This window comes from Nomia melanderi, chromosome 7 (assembly GCF_051020985.1).
Source record: "Nomia melanderi isolate GNS246 chromosome 7, iyNomMela1, whole genome shotgun sequence".
Lineage (NCBI taxonomy): Eukaryota > Metazoa > Arthropoda > Insecta > Hymenoptera > Halictidae > Nomia > Nomia melanderi.
Window position 1 is genome coordinate 12,837,949 of NC_135005.1, and position 23,213 is coordinate 12,861,161.

At 40.7% G+C, this 23,213-nt stretch overlaps 1 protein-coding gene across 8 annotated transcripts in view; it reads left to right on the forward strand.

Moving 5' to 3' along the window:
* Positions 1-22,769, forward strand: part of LOC116430476 (WD repeat-containing protein 47) — a 118,498-nt gene extending 95,729 nt beyond the window's left edge. For all 8 annotated transcript variants that reach the window (XM_031984688.2, XM_031984684.2, XM_031984686.2 and 5 more), the window contains 5 exons: positions 1,356-1,552; positions 12,208-12,377; positions 13,919-14,226; positions 17,011-17,233; positions 18,574-22,769. In XM_031984688.2, the coding sequence (XP_031840548.1) occupies positions 1,356-1,552; positions 12,208-12,377; positions 13,919-14,226; positions 17,011-17,233; positions 18,574-18,719 (1,044 nt within the window). In that variant the 3' untranslated portion in view covers positions 18,720-22,769. The remainder of the gene's footprint in view (positions 1-1,355; positions 1,553-12,207; positions 12,378-13,918; positions 14,227-17,010; positions 17,234-18,573) is intronic.
* Positions 22,770-23,213: the final 444 nt, after the last annotated feature.

A 23,213-nucleotide genomic window follows, 5' to 3' on the forward strand; every position in this document is an offset into this window, starting at 1 on the left:
GACATTGATAGCGGGAAAATCGCCGGATTAATTAACGAGGTCGATACCTATTGCGCTATCCGTGCGCGAGTGTCGCAACCGCGAGACTCGAACGACAAACCGCCGCGAGCAGGAAGCTCCGGCGGGATTAGCATACAAATAAATTTCATGATTGTCTAGGAAAGAGGCGTTGGAAATCCTTTCAAGGTCCGACTTTCTAATTCCCCTCGGCTTTTCGTCGTCCCGTCACGTTCGCTGCTCGTAACGCGCCGCTCTGCTCGCGGAGCGAACTGGTTCCGCGGCGAAAAATGTCCTCGGACCGTGTCACTTTTATTCCGCGGCGCGCGAGAAAGGGTCGGGACGGCCGTCGTTCGGGATTTAACGTCACCCGCAGCCGGTTTAAAAGTGAGATATTAAGAAAGATCGCGTCCGGCCGACGAAAGTTGCCGTAATCCCGCTTTTTCTCCATTAAGATTCGTTAATTCATGCCACGCGCGCTCCGGGGAGCTACTTCCGCGACTATTAGCCTCCCGCGAGGAAATCGAGGACCGGACCGGGGATTTTTACGCGATCCCGCCGATTTACGAGCCAATTAAGGGAATTGACGTTTATCTCCGTTTTAAAGGACTTTATTGCGCCGAACGTGAACGCTCTAGCGAACTTCGTTAACTTAATGGCTGCGGGTGTCGGTGGTTTCATTAAAAACACACCGCAACGCGCTTATTTACACGGTCGTTCTAATCATTCGCAGATCGATCTCGTGCCGTTACTAATTCACGGGGAGACTAATGATTTACTCGTTCGCCGCACGCTGTCGCGAGAGGAGAAACAATGCAAGCCGTAATTCATGATTTAACGATTCTTCAGTCCTACAATCGCACAGGTTGAGTCCAGTAAATGACTAGGCTCGAAAGTTCTTGAAATTTTCGTTGAACTTAGGCGTACGATCGTGATTTCGCTAAAATAAAATGAAAGATTACCAATGAAACATCGCTGGAACGAAGTTAATGTATATTTCGATAAATGAATTTACATTTAACGAGAATTTAATGGAAGTCAATAATGCCAGTAAAAATCTCCATCAATCTAACGCGTCGGTTTCCCCCGTGAAACCTTTCTGTCGCGTCAAGCGTATGAAATGGCGATCGACAAGTAAAACCGCCGTTCAGCCAGTAATGTCGGATTCAAGAGTCATTAAGGGGCCGTCACCGATGACGCAGGTTCGACGCCGGTGACATTTATGACGGCTGGACCGCGGAGATCGTATCGAACCCCGACGCTTTGAGTCGCGCCGGCAAATGTCAGTCGCGAACGGCGAACGCCGATCGCAATTAATCGATCGAATATACGAACCGGTCGTTCGCTTTTGTTTCCAGCAAGAGCCGAGGCAGGAACTGGACGCCAGCAACGGCAGCAGCAACGGCGGCAGGCCGCGATTCGTTCCTGTGACGGCGCTCGAGGACGTGCAGGCGGTGCGCTGCGCCGAATTCCACCCCCATGGGAAATTGTACGCCGTGGGATCGAACTCGAAGACGCTGAGAATATGCTCGTATCCGAAATTGCACGATGTCAGGTGAGATTGAATGTTTCTTAGCAGTTATTCGGAATTATTCTATTTTATTTCACCCTGATCACCACGATGTGATGAGTCATTGAACTTTTTACTGAAATTTTTTGATTATTTCATATTGCTTTTCCGAAAGTTTCTTTGGCCTTTGAACATTTGGGCCCTATAAACCAAAGCAGTAACATTTTAATCATTCCTTCGACATTGGAAATTTCGATAAACGCGCTTCCATAGTTTCTGTAAAGAATCGAACGATTAATCGATTGGTTCGTCCACTACTTCTATTGCTAACATACTTATCTAGTTTACAATTCAAGCAACTGAACTGTTTTCACCCTAATCACCACGATGTGACTTTGAGTCATTGAACTTTTTACTGAAATTTTTTGATTATTTCATACTGCATTTCCGAAAGTTTCTGAAATCACAGTTTTGTGATATGTCAGCTACACGTACCAATTCTTATAGTCGTCCTACTGAAAATTAACAATGTTATAACATTTCTTAGACCTTTAATTCCCTTCTCAGTACAGACTTTGTATATTCGGAAGATCTAATAATCTTAAGGTAGTCTCCTTAACACTAGATTTACGGAACCCGTCAATTTGACGGATACCGAATTCTTCCAACATTATTTAGTAACAGTTTAAGTATATTTCGATTCGTGCAATTATACGAATACGCGTTGTAATACTTTGGTTTCGAAGCTACAACTTTCGTGATTTACACGAACGAACACGTAACTTTAGGAACAATAGAATAAAGTGTAGAATAAACGTCCGTAAATCTAGTGTTAAAATTCATGAGAATATTTAATATTACAACTGGTGCGATATTGGAGCCTACGGAGTTAATGTCCACATCCGCGTAAAATAAGAAAGAAAATTCATCGCGCGATACTTCGTCGAATCTCTAAATTCATTTCCAGCGCGAGTGGTTAAACGGATAATTAGCTCGGAACAAAGTGAATATTTTTCCAGCTTTGTAATTAGCAAAGTTCCATCTATAATCCATTACAGATTCAAATGAAACATTTAAGCCGGCGATTCGCTCGAGTCTCATTTCACAATTCATAACTTCTCCGACACGCAACGCGAGAACAGTCCCGACAGCTTTCCGCCTTTTGATCTGGGTCGATCCTGTCGGAAGCATATGAAAGCGTATCTTAGCAACTGGCCAGGCTTTTTTCTTCGCGATTACCATCTGCGCGAAAGGAACAGCCAGAAACGTGAACCGTGCTCGCGGGATAGCGACGCGAGGCGGCCCGTTTCCGGAATCACCGTCGAACACGAAATTTCACGTTTCTGCACCTACGGTTCGCGTTCGATTTTACGACAGCAATTTGTTCCGGCCGGCGGCTTTCGCTTCCTAAATTTCGTTCGATCGGCGAACCGATGTTTCCATCGGTGCGAACTGCGAACAGGCCCCGACGCCACACACCACTCACGCATTTTTCCGGCGTTTACTCGATCACCCGCGATTGGAGATTAGATTCGATCTCGGAATCCGACTGTGGAAACGTTGAACGGAAACCTGGGAACAAGGTAAATTCACGTTGAAATTGGGTCGATGAAAACTTAACGAGCACGGCGAATATAAAACTGCTAAACGAATTACTAACGGCCCGTAAAAAGAAGTGCAAAACGCGGTAACGTTTACGTCACTGTTTAACATTGTCGGCCGTTTAAGCAATCGATAGATCGAAGCGTAACGCTGCGCGGGCAAAAAGCATGAGAAACAAGGGAATAATGAAACAATACCGATCGTTTGCTTACTTTGCGTTGTAGCAAAGAAAGTTCGAGAAAACGTTGATAGGAGAAACGGTTATTAACACGTTGAACGCCACGCGATTTCGTAGAGCGAGATATACAAAATGGAGGGAAACCCTTTGCACTCGACGGAATTATTCATGAAAAATATTCATTACTTTCTGACTTTTATATTCTGACTTTCTGAAATATTAACGATTTTTCGCAACTAACACGATTGGTTATCTTGTATAAAATAAGAGACAGAACTATTTTACTTCGATGTTTTGTGTTGATACGTTACACAAGGTTTAACCCTTGCACTCGGAAGGTGACTCTCAGTCACCATTTGATTTGATATAATAGAATTACAAAGTGTTATATATAATATTGAATTGTGTATAATATGTGAAATATTTATATGAAATGGCTTTGCTTCTTAATTGACGTATGTTTTCTAATTAGTCCGTTTGAAATAGTGCCGTCTATGTTTCGTCGGAAATGGGAGAATGTTTCCAGTGATAAAATTTTGAGTGCAAAGGGTTAAAAGCATCGAATACTCGAAGTGATTTTGAAAATAGTTTCACTTGAATGTTATAATAAATGTCTGAAGAAACTAAAAGTAACCTATCGTGACTCTCAGTCACCACTTGATTTCATACAGTAAAACTATAAAATTTGATATTTAATATTACATTTCCTATAATGCATCATTTTGAGGAATATTCAACTAAAATGGCTTTGTTCCTCGATGTACGTGTGATTTCTCTTCGAGTTAATTTCACAATATCGTCTTTATCTCATCATCGAACGTTAAAATATTTCTAGTGAAAAACTGCCGAGTGCAAAGGGTTAATCGAGTGTTAACCGAGTTGCAACGATGTTGCACAAAAGTTTCAAATGGACATTTTTCACAATAAACATCAAATCTTTCCCACAATCATCGAGCAGAATTTCCATCTAAAATTTCATCCAATAGAATTATAAATATCTAAGCTTCAACGAGCGTGAACGTTTCAATTACTCACGCTAGGGTCAACGAACCTCAATTCGTTTCATCAGTTAACAATTTCAAGGCGTTCACCGGCAATGCTAATATACCGCAGACACAAAATGTTAATTAAATTGCCTCCGACAATTCTCGCAGCGATCGATTTCCAAGCTTCGAACGATTTCCTAAGATTCTCTTTTAACCCTTTGAACTCTGTAGGCTCCAATATTGCACCAGTTACAATATTAAATATTTTAATGAATCTTAAAGAGACCACCCTAAAATCATTCGATTTTCCACACATCCAAATTTTGTACAAACAAGGAAAATGAAAGATTGAAGAAATATTGCATTTCTAATTTTCGCTAGTAATACTACAAAAATTAGTTGCAGTTTTCATTTCATGATTTTGGTCTCAGGCGTCGTTAACAAATCGACGAAATTGCACGATAAATTATTCTCCGCTAATCAATCTGCAAATTATTTACCGACAGCTTTGGCAGCTACTATTTATCAGTATCAATTATAATTTTCTAACGATATTTTCAACAAATAAATCGAAGTGAATGTATTCGAGTAAATATCATTTTTTGATATTCTTTCTGTAGTAACAGAATACTTGTGATCTAATCAGATAACTACTCTTATTGATCCTTTTTCCTGCACACCGAATCACTTCCGCGCTTTTGGTATATATCCACAACATTTGTTTAGCACTGAAACGGTTAAATTCGCGACGGACGGACTAATTTTACGCGAGCCTGCTGACTTAACGAACGGCGGAGGCCTTCATACCAAACGGAGCATTCCTGAATGGCTCGGCCAGCTGAGGATTCCTTCGTTGCCCGCCATTACTATTACGCAGTATCATCTTTTTCCCCGAAATTATTAATTATCGATTGTTAACACGTTCATTGCTACGAAATACTTCAGCGTTTTACGTAACATTGATGTTTTCATAGAAAAGATAAATAGAAACCATTATCAGTTATTTAGCTTGGTAATTCTTACATTAGACTATTATCAATTCACTTACATTACTAAACAGTTTTGCATTATTTAACGTTTGCACTCGGTAGGTGACTCTCACTCACCACCTGATTTCACACGGTAAAACTATAAAACTTTATATTCAACCCCTTACCTGATTTATTTTTCACTTGTGATAGATACAACCTTGTCAGTAATTATTTATGGGAAAAAGAGGAAAATTCTGTGTGTATTCTATATCTACGTTTACTCTGTAATATAATAATTAATAACGGAAGAATAATATTTCATTTGAATTCCGAAGAATCGAGTAATGTTTGTTTATTGAATTCTATTAATGTTCACGAGTCTCACACGTTATTGTAAGGCAAGGGTTAATATACCTTCTGTGACATCAATTTGAGAAATATTGAAATAAAATAGCTTTGTTCCTCAATATATATAAATATTTCATATATATATATATTTCTCAATATATATAATTATTATAATATAGAAATATTTTGACATTTTCTGATGAAATAAAGGCGATATTTTGTGGAACTAACTCGAAGAGAAATTACAATATATATATACTAGACTCATCAGAAAATGTCAAAATATTTCTATATTATAATAATTATATATTATAATTTATAAATATATATTATATTATTATTATATTATTATTATTATATTATATTATATATATAAAAATTATAATATATAATTATTATAATATAGAAATATTTTGGCATTTTCTGATGAAATAAAGGCGATATTTTGTGGAACTAACTCAAAGAGAAATTACAATATATATATACTAGACTCATCAGAAAATGTCAAAATATTTCTAGTAAGAATCTTCCGAGTGCAAAGAGTTAACTTTATTTCCAAGCTCCGAAACGATCATAGTTCGTGTTTCTCCTCGAAGATAAATCGGTGCGCACGAAAGTCGATCGATCACGCGTCATCGATATCCGCGCGACGCTACCCGAGCAGTTTTAATAATTTCACAAAACTTCCCAGCAGAAAAGTTTCCGCGCTGAAATTTATCGATCCCGTCGCTCATCGTTAACTTCGAAAGCAACGCCCAACTAAACTTTTCTCGTTCGATCCGACTCAGGTTGCCGGCGCTTTCACGGGACTCCGCGGATTCTCGTAAATCCTACGCTCGAGCCGATAAGAGCCTCGCAAGAAACGCCGAGCGTTCCGGCGAGTGACGAAAAAACACCGGCGGTTTACATAATTTTTTCCCGAGTCTTTTTTCTGCGTCCATTTCAGGGGCCGTTAAGACGGAACGTCGCGCTTTCCAGCGCGAGGTGTTACGATACACGCGTTAAATTAATATTTACAACGGGGTGAAAGTCTCGGGCGTCGGATCCGCGGTGCAACGCGTCAGATTTACGAGCCGAGATTACGACAATGTTCGTCCAAATACGTCGGATTTGATCGGCGATAAAAAAAAAAAGGAAAGAAGAGGGAAAATTGCAGCTGGAACCGTGAAACCTGTTGAATACGACAAAAGGAAAACGCGTTTCGAGGTTGTGCGCGGCAGCGTGCGACTGGTAAAAGTTTGTTTGGCGTTGCCGATCGATGGAGAGATAATGGCCGTCGCGCGATACGTAAATTTCAACTATCCGCGATCGTAAAATCACAGGAAGTGATTTTTTGCCGCGCAACGCGGGGTTGCGTCAGCCGCGTCGAAGACAAGGTTCCCGCGGACTCGACCGTTAGAATGCCGAGCGATCGGTCAATTATCCTCCAATGGGAACCGCGTGTCACGCCCGTGTTCTGGGATTGTAATTCGAGCTGTTTAATAACGTACTTCGGCAGATCGATCGCTGGAACGATCGTTTTTCCACGTCGTTTCGATCGGCGCTACCGGATTGCTGTGAAATCCTTTCCACGAATCGAAAGCACTCGGAAATCGGCAGAAATGTGACTCGTTGCTGCCGAAAGCTTTGTTCGCTAGATATGTTCGTCGTTTTCTAATGAAACATTAACACTTAAGGATCGTAAGTCTCTCGCGTGACAGTACTTTGCTGCGGTCGTGTGTTGGAGATCATTTCAAAAAATATCATGCATTAAAGAATAAATTATCTTCAAGAAAAATGTTATAATACTGATAATTTGACGCATATTTAATGGTTCTTTTCGCAGTTAATACAAATGTTATTCCATTCCATTATTTCTTTTACGATTGCATTATACGGATGTTGCTATCGAATATCGAACTTTATAATTCACTAATATTTAGAAAAGTAATTATTAAAGTTGTTACTGTAAATTTCTCGTTGCCAGTACTCAATGTGTTAACCCTTTCCACTCGGAACTATTTCGCTAGATATATTTAACATTTTCTAACTAGACAAAGACCATGTTTTTTTAACCCTCTATAGGCCGAATTTTTGTTCATGATTGTAACAAAATCTATGCAGTGTAAAATTAGTAAATATCCACATATGAATAGAAATTAACAATATATTCAATAGTTTCAGTAATTTCATCAAACGAATATATTTTGTAACTTTCAAGTTACAATGACGTTAAGCTTCCACGTCTGCGCATATGAAAGTTTTAGTTAACTGATTACTTAATTTTATTCGCCACTTTGAGTGCAAAATGAATTAATTATTTTATTTAACACTAGATTTACGGACGTTTATTCTACACTTTATTCTATTCTTAGAAAACTAAGTGTTCGTCTGTAGAATTCGAGAAAATTGTAGCTTCAAAACTAGAACATTGCAATGCGTAGTTGCGCGAATCAAAATCGACTCAAACTATTACTAAATAATGTTTAAAAAGTTCAATATCCGTCAAATTGACCGTAAATCTAGTGTTAAATATTTCACACAGCAATACAAAGTTTCATTCAAAATACTAAATATTCAACTTCATTGTTTCACTGTATCAAATCAAGCGGTGACCGAGTGTCGCCTCTCGAGTGCAAAGGGTTGATTCCTTGGATCCTCTAAGTCTCCGTCGAAAACGAAGAAAACACTCGTTTCGCTGGAATATCGTCAGCGTTCGTGTTGCTTTCATCTCGATCCCGTCTGTCAAGGAATCCAAGCTTTCTTCTCGCCCACTCGCGAAGTCTGGAACGACAGCCGCTTCACTCTGTTTCCATGTAAAATGTCAACGTGGAACGTAATAAACGCGCGGCCGCGTGACAACCTCTGATTAACACATTGTACGCCGGTATTTACGAGATTTTTACTCTATCCCCTAATTGCCGGTTCGACGTTATTGTGACATTTTAGACGTGTACGACACGAATCCGAAATAATATTAAAAAACAACATTCCTCGTTCCTTTTGATAAGTTACGAATTCATTGGGAATTGAGTTATAAATTTCAGTTCGATGGATAATTAAAAATATATCAGTATAATTGCGCGAAGCGTTTCGAACGCGGATTTTCTCGTCTACTTTCGAACGCGAACAACTTCATTCCTCTTTGCTATTATAAATTACACTTTCTTCTGCAGCGTTCGAAGTTCTAACCGACTCGCGGAGTATTCTCGGAAAACCGTGAATACCTATGCATTTATAACAAAAAAAAACAAAATATTGGATGAGAATCCAAGAGAAGATAAGAGCTCGAAGAAAGTTGAACGCAGATTCACCGTCAGATACGATCTCGTTCGGCAAAAACGTTTATTGAGGCAGTAGACTACCGTCTAATTCCTGGTTTCATCAATTAATTCCTGAAAAACACGCATCTGCGCGGAGATCCGCAGCCTGATTAGCAGACGTGCATAATTTGAAAGCGTAATAAAACTTTGTTTTTCTGTTGCGCGGAAGGAAACTGTACGAAAGCAGAATTTCGTTATATATATTACAATGTATCCTTAAAAATACATAACTACTGTACATTCAGTTTCTTGCATTCTGTGATCTTCTGAAACCACGATCGAATTCCAAAATTCTGACGATTCTTCTCTGAAAACGTCGAAATCCTGGTTTCAACCAGTTGACACCATGATTCTGACGTTATTCGCGCAACAGCCTGTTTCCCTGATCAACGAGCTAACCAATTAAACGCAATTGAGTCAGCAAAAGATATCGAACAGATCTACAAACTCCATAATAGGAAAAGAGCAAGGGTATATACATAGTCTCCACTATTCGCCCATACAACAATGATTTGAACGATACGACTCTCACCTTTGGCGCATGCAACAAGCAATCAGAATCAACAGCTTTAATTTACGACAGTTTATACCAATTAACACTAACCCTACCAGACAGGTCAAAATGTCCCATTCCTGATTTCTTCTTCTAGCAATTATTAACAGATTAAGCGCCATGTCAGTCATTACTGACGCTTCTGAGTTACTTGAACTCAATCGTTACGTATTATTAATATAATTAATATTATTATTATAAAATTAAGTACAGGGAATATCCAAAATTCAATTGAGGGCAAATTATTAAACTGAGAATTTTAAATTAAAGCTTTAAAGGGTGTCTTTTGACACCTTCGGTAGAAACAGTGTTAAAAGGAACACCGTATCGAGCCTCGTTTCTGCAATAATGATTTTCCTGAACCTCGATTTTTCCAATAATGATTATAAAATTAACTACAGGGAATATTCAAAATTCAATTGAAGGCAAAGTATCAAACTGAGTAAATAATTTTAAGATAAAACTTCAAAGAGTGTCTTTTGACACCTTCGGTAGAAATAGTGTTTAAAAGGAACACCGTATCGAGCCTCGTATCTCCAATAATGATTATCCTGAACCTCGATTTTTCCAATAATGATTACAAAATTAACTACAGGGAATATGCAAAATTCAGTTGAAGGCAAAGTATCAAACTGAGTAAATAATCTTAAGATAAAACTTCAAAGGGTGTCTTTTGACACCTACGTTAGAAACAATGTTAAAAAGAACACCGTACCGAGCCTCGTTTCAATTACTCCCCCACGAATCGGCCGAATCCGGGCGTGTCGTGGTGTTTTCCACGCGGAGAAAGTAAAACGTCGTATTCTAATAAAGCAATCCGATGTGTTCGTGATCGCGGCCGGCCGTCCGATCGTTCCGAGCACGCGATACTCGCATTTCCTCGGAAGAAAGCGAACGAACGGGGTGGGTGGGCAGGTTTCGGTTAAGGTTCGCGGCGAGGTTTGATCGGCGAACGCGTGCGAGCGATACGCCGCGCCGGGACGGATCCGGCTGGGAAAACTCCGCGGCTAATTAAAATCGACGCAAAAACGCGCAGCCGGCGTGAAAGCGGCGTTCCCCGTTTCTTAAAATCGTAATCGGCGCTCCTCTCCCTCGTTTCCACGGCCGAAACGCGTTCGTCCGCTTCAACTTTAATTGGAGAACAGACCGCTCGCGCGCGATACACACCTGGGAACGACGCGAGCAACGAGGCTGATGGAAAGTGACGCATGGGAACTATTCGGAGATCCTTCGAGCTCGAACCTCGAAGAAATCGATGCCGAATTTTGATTCTCGACTTGTCTAGGAACAACACCCACCCCTTTGCACTCGAGAATATTTTTCTCAGTATTCATTATTTCCTATGAAGTATTGACGATACTTTTTGCTATTAACCACTTGCGCTGGGAATGAATTCCGAAATTTGGCGAAGTCTCCTGCCAATTTTGTTTTTACCTATTTCACACGCACAGTCGCGTCGTTCATCTATTGCACACACATTCGTCACTTGTCAATATATCTGTTCTCACACTCAAATACATCCATTCCTACAATATTGAATCTTACGATTTATAATTTTGTTGGGTCGAATCTGGCGACTGAAAGGCTTTCCTATTTACGTCTTCGTTGGAAACGTGCAGCTTAGTTTTGTTAATCAGGGATGCTCGATCGAGAGTTTTCGGAGCTTTCGATTGAAACTGATTTGTTGGATATAGAAGAGGAATGTATAGACAACTGAAAGTAATTGCGAGGAAAGGAAAATGTATTTATGAAAGTGGATACGTGTGAACAGTTAAATAGGCCTTTGTGTGAGATTCGGTGTGTCACTGAAACTCAGTGAAGATATAGATATTTGATAATGTAAAGGAGATCGAGAACGATAATTAGGTTCACCGAATGAAGCAGAAACTGTTGGCTGTCATTGTGTTCAGCAGAGATCTTTTTAATTATTTAATTAGCGATTCTTCGGATTTGAGAACTGGAGTTCGAAAACGATCGATGTCTCGTTGCAGATAATACATTGGGTGTCCCAGGGGTTTCCTTTAGTTCGGTAATAAGGGAATTAAAATAACTTCACTACGAAATGAACTACTAATAACCACAGAAACTAGAAATTAAACAGAGAGTTCACAGATATTCCCGTTGCAGCGATAAATACTCGCTCCGTTCGCTACGATCAAAAAATCCGACGCTTTTGAATCGAAAGTAGACCGAACATTTCCCCTGCCACGTCTCAAAACTGTCGCTGAAGATTTCTAAACCTCGATCTTTTACGCTGAAAGCACCTCGCGAGCGGACCGAGGCTAAAAACGCGCAAAGATCGGCCGGAAAAAGAAAAACGTTCCGCGTCTAGTTCCGGACCGATTGAAATCTTCAATGGAAAACGCGAGTATCCGTTTAGCGAGAGGGAATCGTAAAATCCGTATCTGCATAATGATGCGCAGTCTACTTATTAATCTGCCGCGGTATCTCGCGGCGAATGCACGAAAAACGCGCGGCAGCGGCGCTAATAAACATATAAATTCCGCGGATTACGATCGAGAGTTTCTTTTTTCCCGGGGTATCGAAATGGAAAGTCGTATCGAAAAGCCGGGGGAAAAGTGAAGACCGACGTCTCGATCCGTCGACTCCGTCGCGCGATTCCGTTTCGTTGTTTTAGTGACACTTGCCCGGTGAAATGGAACAGAGCGATTTAAACCCGGCGAAAAACATCGACGGCGCGTTTCGACTTTTAGATGGAAGAGACGGTTGTTCCATTTTGTTGCTTTTTTTGTCTCGCAGGGAGGACCATCAGACGTATCAGCCTACGGTTCTCTTCAAGAGAACGAAACACCACAAGGGCTCGATATATTGTCTCGCGTGGACACCGGATGGACAGCTCATGGCGACCGGAAGCAACGACAAGACTGTCAAGCTGATGCGCTTCAATGCCGACACGTCGAATCTCGAAGGTAAACGCGTTGAATATTTATTTGCGAAAATAAACGTAACACGGTTTGAGAAACTAAGTGTATATTTATTAGTATGTATTACGGTGATTTACGAAAACTGAAAAACGGAACGCTGTTCAACGGTTGAGCGTTTGCTATGAACTGCAGAACGACGCGGAGAAAAAAAACGCTCAGCGCGTGTAATAAAAATGGCTGTCCTCCAACGGATACTTTGTAGCGATTAAAGATATATTTCACGCTCACTCTCAACAAAACGAAATAATTTGTCTGTCCGAGCGGTTTCGACTGCGACTTTCTCGCAGTGAAACGTCTGGGTGTGAAAGAGCTCGTTCTGAGGATGTTAACGCATTGTTGACCGGCAATTTTACGCAGAAGATATTTAACACTAGAACTACCAGTCAAAATGACTGGTTTCGACTTTTTTGTGTAGCAATTATTGATATCTTCGAAATGATTTTGAAAATAAATAGCTTCATTTGAGTACTATCATGAATGTCTGAAGAAATTGAAAATAATCGTTACAATTTTTATGGGAATTGCATGTTAATCGTATTAAATGCTCGGTAGTTCTAGTGTTAACACATTGTTGACCGGCAATTTTACGCAGAAACTATTTAACGCTAGAACTACCAGTCAAAATGACTGGTTTCGATTTTTTTGTGTAGCAATTATCGATATCTTCGAAGCATTGAATATTCGAAATGATTTTGAAAATAAATAGCTTCATTTGAGTACTATCGTGAATGTCTGAAGAAACTGAAAATAATCTATTGTTAGAATTTTTATAGGAATTGCATATTAATCGTATTAAATGCTCGGTAGTTCTAGTGTTAACGCATTGCGTACCGGCTAATTTTCAGAAAACTGAATTGTGCGGATGGCAATTTTCACTGAGGTCAACTTATATCACTGTACATAGAAAAAGTCGGATATCATATTGTTGTGTAATATATTTGAAATAGATAATGAATTCAGAAGGATATTCTATAGTCACTTTGAGGAGACGCAGGTTGAATTTTATAAACATTATTTGGTAAATGTTTTAATCGATTTTCGTTGATCCAATTACATATGAATCCTGATTGTCTATTTCTGCATCTACAATTTCCAAAATCTAAATGAACAAATAACTTCCCAGGAACAATAGAATAAACTGTACAGTAAATGCCCGTAAACCTAGTGTTAATTATACAACTGATCATCAAATTTACAATAACACAAATGTAGCATCGCAAAGCTTTCGTTACCGTTCCGAATTCAATTGTCACTTATCGCAGTCTCGCGTATCGAGTTTATCAAATATCCGAGCCACGTACCCCGGATTTCCTCCAAACCGCGTTAATCGCGTAATAACACTGGTATCGCTCGGATCTCGGCGATTACCGACGAATTCTCCGGCTGAGAGAAGGAAACCGGTCATTAACTCTCGGCAGACCGCTCTATATGTAACGATTTTATGTAATTGTTGCGCAACGAGCTTCGAAAAGCTAGGGAAAAACACTTTCTCGCCGCGCTGACACGTCCGCCGACGATTGTTCCAGGTCAAGAGGTCGAGCTGACGATGCACGATGGCACGGTGCGGGACCTGTGCTTCCTCGAGGACACCTCGAACAAGTCGAGCCTGTTGATCAGCGGCGGCGCGGGCGATTGCAAGATCTACGTAACCGACTGCGCGACCGGCACGCCGTTCCAGGCGTTGAGCGGTCACAGCGGCCACGTGCTCACCCTGTACAATTGGGGTGGAGCGATGTTCGTGAGCGGCTCGCAGGACAAGACCGTCAGGTTCTGGGATCTCAGAACGAGAGGCTGCGTGAACATGGTCACACCAGCAACGGTACCTGGCAGCAGGGTTAGTTTAGCTACCCCATTCGAAGTTGTCATGGCTATTTAGAGTCGGTTACGATCGAATTGATCGCCGAGTGGTATCGATAGTTGTGTCGGAAAGGGATTTCTGGAATACAGTCAAACCTTCTATAAAGCGGTAGTCTTATAACGCGGTTTCCGTTCGACAACATTCCATCTTAACACATTGTACGCCGGCTATATTATATTGATAGATTTTTAAACGTCGATCAAACCGAAATTTCTAACTTACGAAGTGAATAAGGAATTCGTAATTTTACTTTGGATTTGTGTTGTATGTATCTAAAATGTTGCATTAACGAAGGATTATCAATTAAACGATAGACTAAAAATCTTGCAATAATGCGTAATTAAAAAATAATAAGTAATCGTTTCACCCTTTGCGGACGAAGATTCTCCGAAACATACAAAACCTTCAACATATGAAGCTAAATTATATATCGGTTTCTTAATTGATAGAAAGAAAGAAAATGCTTGCTGATCTGTTGCTGTTCGACTAATTAGATCATTTGTCCACGACTAAGTCTGCCGAATTTGAATATTTCATCTCACCGAAATGCGGATGGATGTCAGCAAAGGGTTAATTGCTAGTCCTACATTAATCTAACATTTTAGATATGTATAACAGAAATCTGCCACACGATTTCACGAAGCGAAATACAGGAAACGAAAAGAGATATAATATTGAATTATTGAATTAAATCGCGTTATTGTTATAGCACGTTTATCTTGTCGAATGTCATTGCATTAGGTGATATTATTTATAAAATAAAAATGTTTTCAAACAGTCACCGTTTAATTCAATGAATTATAGCGATTCGATTGGGGGTCACCGGTGACCCCCATGGCATTCAACGTGTTAATCGCGTTATAGGAGAGTTGACTGTATAGAAATAGATGAAATGAAGTTGAATAGTAGTTTCATTGAATAACGGATGATAGGAGTATATTTTGTTTAACACTAGAACTACCGAGTATCGAATACGATCAATATGTAATCCCTATAAAAATTCTAACAATAAATTATTTTCATTCTCTTCAGACATTCATTATAGTATTCAAACGAAACTATTTATTTTCAAGATCATTTTGAATATTCAATGCTTTTAACTCTTAGCACTCCAGATGGTTTTGTAATCTATCAGCAACTGCAACTAATTTTTATAGTATCTCTAATGAAAATGAAAAATGCTATAATATTCCTTCAATTTTTTATTTCCATTATCAGTACAAAATTTGGATGTGTGGAAAATCGAATAATCTTAGGGTAGTTTCTTTGATTCATTGAAATATTCAGTATTACAACTGATGCAATATTGGAGCCTACAGAGTTCAAAGGGTTAAGGTATCAGTAATTGCGAAACAAAAATCGAAACCAGTCATTTTGACTGATATGGTAGTTCTAGTGTTAATGGTAATTTATGAGCATAAAAATATGATTGATTACAGGGGTTGTTTGTGGAAAATTTGATTTGTTTGGTATAGAATGTTATCTTGATTTCTAATCTGATCTGTTGTCTCGCTTCGGTACCACTTAGCTTTCAAAACCATTTATTACCGGGCCTGTTCATTGTTACAGAGTGACTTTACATATTTCTACTTCCGTGAAATAACTTCTCACGATAATGACAAGTCAGTCGAGAATGTATTAGCTGACTCCGGGAGTAGGTCGGGTTCTGATTTTTCCAATATGAGGCGACGCTAATGAACAGGTCCCCGTTTCGAATAGTTCTCATAGCTTATCGAGGAAACAATACACGAGATTGTGTAGTAGTTTATTCGATTAGCGCTTTCTTCCTGTCATCGATCGTGTTTGCGAATATTCTTTCTGTCCTAAATTTCATTTTAAACTTCGAACTCCGAGCTTCCAACTTTCAACTTATATATTTGGAGCTTCGTGTTTCTAATTTTCAATTTCGAACTTCCGAGTTTCAGCTTTCAACTTATATACCTAAGTTTCAAATCTCAAATTTCGAAGCACGAATTTTCAAATTTCAAGTTACATATTTGAAATTTCATGTTTCGAATTTCGAGTTTCCAACTGTCAACTTTCAACTCACGTGTTTGAAGTTTCAAATTTTGTATTTCAAATTTCCAACTTTCAACTTTCAACGTTCAACTTACATACTCGAACTTTCAAATCTCAAATTTCGAATTCCGAATTTCCAACTTTCAGCTTTCAACTTATATATTTCAATTTTAAAATCTTGAATTTCGAATTGCGAGTTTCCAGCTTTCCATATCTGAAGTTTCAAATCTCAAATTTCGAATTCCGAATTTCGAATGTCCAACTTCCAACTTCCGACCGACACATTCAAATGTTCAAGTTCCGAATTAAATCGTACCAATTAAATCAATCAACATTCTCACCAAGGAAATTCTTATACATTTCCCAATACAAGCACCCAAGCTACAGAAGCCAAAGATAAAACCAAAAATTCGATTCTCCGTTACTAACACAAGAAGCTTCCATGACAGAAAGGACTTTCGCAGTGCACGGCGCATCCAGCATGCATCAAGGACATCGATTTCAGTTGTTTCAGTTTCGTTTTCAGTTCGACGTCCGATAAAGCATTCGACCCACGTTTTATCAATGCGCACCGAACATTCCACCCCCATCACTTGTCACGTACTCCGCATCTGTCTGCTCTCTCTCTCTCTCTCTCTCTAGTTGCCTCTCTCAGGATCGAACCTTTATCGGACGTGTTACGGTATCAATGTCGAACAGAGCCGGTACCTTGTGTCTGATCAGCATTTGATCCCGTTGCAGGTCGGCAGCCCTGTCGCGGCGCTCTGCGTCGATCCATCCGGACGTCTTTTGGTTTCCGGTCACGAGGACAGTAGCTGCGTTCTCTTCGACATCCGGGGCGGAAGAACCGTGCAGTGCTTCAAACCGCACGCCGCTGACATCAGGAGCATACGTTTCTCGCCTTCCGCTTATTACCTGCTCACCGGCGGATATGATAATAAGCTTGTTCTTACGGATCTGCAAGGTAAGCTTCACTTCCCCTTTCAACCCTTTGCGGACGAAGATTCTTCGAAATACAGAAAACCCTCAAATGAAGCTAGATTATAGTTCGATTACTTAGACAATTGGAAAAGAAACTACGTACTACTTAGTTTAGTACTTAGTAATTTCATTTGTTTGCGACTTAATGTTGCAAATATGAACATCTCGCTAAAGTGTCGACGTTCGTCCGCAAAGGGTTAACCCTTTTAGTGTCAAACAACGATACATCGTTGTCAGCAACTGTTAGAGTCAGCTTGACGAGGTTTACGACATGGAACAGGCAGGCTACCTTTGAACCTGACAAACTTAGTTTTTTCTTGATTTTCAATTATAGTACGCTCGTCCAAAACGATTTAGGGTTCGGTAGTACATGTAAACGCCGAGGACCCGAAGGATGATTTAGAAAAAATCAACGTCAACAAGTTTCGGTTCTTTCCAAACTTGACTCATGAGTCACCCACATCTCCACTTTCTCTCGGAAAATCCTGAAACGAGGAAATGGAGGGGACTTCTGGGTCCAGGTTTTTTGGCGACAGACTGAAAAGCGTCAGAGTTTAACAGATATCACAGAGAACACAGGAGATAAATAGAAACAGCATAGAGAGAACATAGACAATGTTGCTCAGTGGAGAAAGAATAGAGTTAAGATAGTGTTAAAATTTCTTTATAAGAGCTATATACATCAATTTCTTCGATTGGCTTGTATTTCAGTTTTGGTATTACTAGATCAGTTCCTTTAACCATTGCTTAACACTTTGACTGCCACGTCACCCATGGATGACACCATTTTTAACGTAATCGTGAACATTCATTTTCTTGGTGATGTATCGAACAAACTAAGTTTTATTGGATGAGATATAAGAAAAATAGTAAGGTATTCCTCACGAAGAATCTTGACCCTACTTTCTGCTTTATTAAGAAAACTGTTCCGACTGCATAGGCACTTCAATGAGCGTTTACTTGGCAGTCGAAGTATTAACACTAGGTTCACGGAACGCCAAATTGACGCATATTGGATTTTAGAAATATTATTTCGTAAATTACGCCGATTTTGATTGATGCGATCACACTGACATGCATCCCAATTACCTACTATCAGATCTCCAGTTCCCACAATCTAAATAAACGAGCATCAGTTCTTTTAGGAATAATAGAACGAAGTGTACAATAAATGCCCGTAAACCTAGTGTCAAAGAAGTGTCTGTACCTTTGCAATAATTGTAAAAGAGGAAACCAGGGATGGGTGATTTCGACCGGTTCTAGTTAACTTCATCCACGCGTCGAGACCTACATTGCATTAACCTCGATTCGCAACGTTTGCAGGTGACCTGACGATGCCCCTGCCCAGCGTGGTGGTCGCCCAGCACCAGGACAAAGTAATCTCGGGTCGATGGCACCCAACGGAATTCTCGTTTCTCAGTACCTCCGCCGACAAGACAGCGACCCTGTGGGCCCTGCCGCCTGTCTAGGCCGGCGCGCACAAGAGACACGCGTTCATCAATCGCGACGATCGTTCGTCCCTCGACACGATCGCGCCCACCCGATCGTTCGTTCTCGCTCGGACGTACACCGGCAAACTCTGTCCCGTCTCCGGGAACACGAACGAGAAAAGGGGACGCTCGGCGAGAGACGAAATTCCAACGAAAACACACCGGCGAACACAGGTTTCTAATAAAAAAAGAGAAAAAACCGAGTGGGAAAAGAAAGAAGCAACGGGAAACCGTTGCCCGGAAGAGGAGAACGAGCGATCGCCGGCGATACCGACGTAACGGAGGAGAAAAAAGCGGGAAGAAAGTTTCACGCACTCGCGTCTAATTCAACCATGACCAATTAAAAGCTTTCTGAAGCCGCGCGGACGCGGCTGGCGGATCGCGATCGCGCCGCATGATGTGACGCGTGACGTTTTCGCGATAAGGATTCTTCGAATCCGCGAGGAGGAGCGAGCGAGCAGGGTGTCGTGTATGTTTCACGAGTCGTGAGTTAAAACACTGTAAAAGCCGCTTCAGGGGACGAGTGAAAGCGTGTTCTTTTTTTTCGCGGCGAGACGACCGGCGAATCGGGCGAACGACGAGCCGTGCGCCCGTCGACGGAGATCGTCCCGACACAAATCACAAGACTGCGGGAAAGAGTTCGCTGAACGAGGGGGAGCGGAGTGAAGCCTCCCTCCTCGGGTCGATCGAGCCGATCGACGTTTCCTTTTCTCGCGGCTACGACGCGCGGCCACCCTTGATTTTTGTATTGAGTTTTCTTCGCGACCGTGTTCGCCCCCGATGTGTACATACGTTAGCGTAGCCTTTAAGAGCGATCACCGCGCGTAATCGCGCCCCTTTGATTTTCTCCCTCTCCTCTCATCGCTGTCTGTAACTGGCATCTTGCCGACCGGTGATTTCGTTCAAAGGAGACGCGTCCTCGCGTTTACTTGCCACGAGAACGTTGATTCGTCATAGTAGAGATAAACGGAGACGGTTGCTAACACGTTCGCTGTCAGCGTTACATGTTCGTGACGGTTATCCTTTACTTTACAGAATGAAAATGGAATTAATACTGTGGATATTGTTATTAGAAATTATAAAGTACGACATTGTATTTAGAAACTCGATGACTCGATTCTGTTCCATTTTTCTAATATTCTGTTTAGATTTATTGGGCTGAAGGAAATGTTACTGAGGAGACCGTCACTGAAATAAGGGTTGGTAGCAACATGTTAACCCTTTGCGGACGAATGTCGACATTTCGACGAGGTGATGACGAATGATTTGATTACTCGGACAGCAAGAGATTAGCGTGTAGTTTCTGCTTTTGCTATTATTTCGGCGATTAACATGATCGTTACCAGCTTCGCATATTTGTGACGGTCGTGATCCTATGTTTGACATAATGAAAATGAAATTAATCTTATGGATATTGTTAGAATTATAAACCGAATTGTATTTAGGAACTCAATGACTCCATCGTTTCATTTTTCTGATATTTTGTTTAGATTTATTGGATTGAAGATAATTGAGGAGACCGTCATCGAAATAAACACTGCTGTGTTAATGTATAATTCAGCTTGATCTGTTGAAGGTTTTACGCATTTCAAAGAATCTTCGTCCGCAAAGGGTTAATCGTTCAGCGTCGTAATTGTCACGTTACTTTATTACCTGGTTATGATATTAAATATTTATCGGATGTCGAACATCTTGTGTATCGTAATTGTTTTCAAGCAATACGGAAGCCAGTCACCGGTGACTAGCATGGCAGTCGATGTGTTAAAACGATCTTTAATTTGATCAAGTGATCCTCGAACTGATTGAAATTAGTGGAACTAATGAAATTGGAAACGCAACTCGTCTCGTGACCGGTCAGCGAGGTGTTCACTTTCCAAGCCCGCGAGATCAGCCCACTTGCGATACGCGGATCAATTTTCCTATCTCTTCGTTTCGTTTCTTTCTGCATCCCTTCCGCTCGGCTGGTAAATTTCTTATTAAGAGGGTGCATACGGAAGCGTTTTAGATTATTTAATTGAACATACACCGTGTACATCGCTTTACGTTTGTAATTTTCCTTTTTCCTTTCGTTAAGAGAAATGAACTTGTCTTGTTTAATAAATATTCGAAGTGGTAGAGATTTCTTTTATATCTTATACTTTTTTTTCTTTTAAATTATTCCGTATACGAGTTTCGTTTTAGATGAATTTCATGTAGCGGATCCTATTCTTTTCTTTCTTCTATTTTTTTTTCGTTTTACGTGAATACGCACAGAGACATGAATGTAATTTATATTCAAATATTTTTGTATCCTCGAGTTTGTAGATTTGTAGAGCGCGCTGGTTTCGTATGTGCTGGCTTAATATTGTAGTCTTCCGCCCCTGAGTTTCGATTCGTTTAAGAAGACGCCCCCCCCCCCCCCCCCTTCCATCGGCTGTCCCCGTATCATCGATCCCCCGAAGTCACGCCAAATATTCGCATGTTACGTATATTAGAAATATAAATCTAGATACCTAATCGTATTAAAAGGATCAAGACAACATATACGCTCATATTAATCACTATTTTTTACCGATTAAAGCGATAAGGAATACGAGACGAGATCTTCTCTCGGAGCGTCGAAGGAGAACGACCGTGAATAAATGCAAAAACGTTCTTAGGGAGTAATAAACGTTTAAGGCGATAATGCGGTGAGAACGTGACGAGAAACGCAGCATTTTTAGAATCTCGTTTGAACGGAAACTAACTGCTATCGAATACAAATTTGAAACTATGTACCTGTACGTTGAAATACTTGGCTAAGATATACGCTGTCGCACGCGAGTGCACGCAATATCAGCGGGATACATTCCCGACGGAACGGTAACATAATTTTCTGTACTTTGAATTAGTCGGATAACGAACGGGGCATACGTATTATTAGTCAGCGTCAGTCTAAAACTATCGTTTCAATGGAAAGTAAAAACGGGGAATAGCGAACGACAGTTGAAAGTGTTCAATTCTGACATTCGATGCAAATGTGTTGATGTTATTAGAGCTAGCAGCCGAGAGAGAGCAAAAAAAAAGAAACTCTTAAGACATTTCGTATTTCGTGTCAGGGCGTTTATGTATATTTTTATATCTACAGGTGCAAAGTTTAAAATTAAGATGAAGACAAAAAGTGTGTATTTTCCTTTTCAAGGCATTCTAAACGTACCCGTCATTCTTTGTCGTGTCTGTGCTGCATTCATCCCTTAAAGAGAGACATACAGAAGTCTAGGTGTTAAGTTGTTGCTTGTCGCAAATCGCCAAAGTTCGGAGTGTGGCCGGTTGAAGTCGGAAGAGGTCTCGCGACCGCGGGACAAGAATCATCATTTCTTGTACATAACACGCGTCTTCGAAGCGTCCGTGTCTTTCCTCGTGTTTCCTTTTGAATTCCGAAAACGAACGCGAGTCGGACGGACACGTTCGACCCGCTTCGGCTCGTTCACCGCGCGTTTAGCAAAGCGAATCACGTCCGAAACTGCGCGTACGGCCGCGTACGAGTGCAAAAAGGCGGAGTGAGAAGGACGGAAGCCGACGCGAGAAGCGGCGAATCGAAGAAGCCCTCTCCGGCCGTGTCGCTTCGGTCAACGACGATCGATTTTCCACGCTTCTATCGCGACGAAACGAACGAAATTATTCGCAAAGAGAAAGAGAGAAAGAGAGAGACAGAGAAGGAAATAATTTCGTTCGTTTCGCACAATCAGAATTCGACGAGCTGTGCGCAACGCTGCCTTACAATCGATCATGGGTATTTCTTTCATTCGACAGGTTCAAGCAAGGATCGTGAAACAATGCGAAACGATGAGCGTTCTGTAAGAAGGATGCTGCGGACGGGCATCTGCTTCCGTGTAGCAATTTGTCGTGCCTTCTGTCGTGGCTGCTTTCGGCGATTCACATTTATTTTTCTATTTTACGTGTCCGAACCCTTAACACATCCGCCACCAGACGTTTCCACACACCCTGTTCACCCTGACAGGGATCCACGTGCACCACCACTACCACCACCAACCCACCTTCACCAATTTCAAAAGACTAATCCCTGTTTAAACATTGTCCCCATCCCCGGATTTTTATCCCATCGAACTCGTAAAAACAAATGCTGAAGTAAGAAACCTCTTCGCTATGTCGTACGATTATCGTGTTATATACGTATATATATATATATGATATGATATATACGTGTATATATGTATATGTGATATAATATATATATATATGGTATGATATACATATAGCATAACTTATAACTTTGTACTTTTCCTGTAGATACGACATAATACTGTCACGTCTAATTTAAACAATAAAATTTACGTTAATAAACTGCTTCATTTATTCAATATCCCGACGTCAAGAGTGGCCGAGAATGGGAACTACGGCAAACAGCAACGAACATTGGCGAACATTGGCGAACACTGGCGACGGCGACCGAGACTAAAGACGCTAGTTAGCAGCAGTGTTAAGTCAACCGCA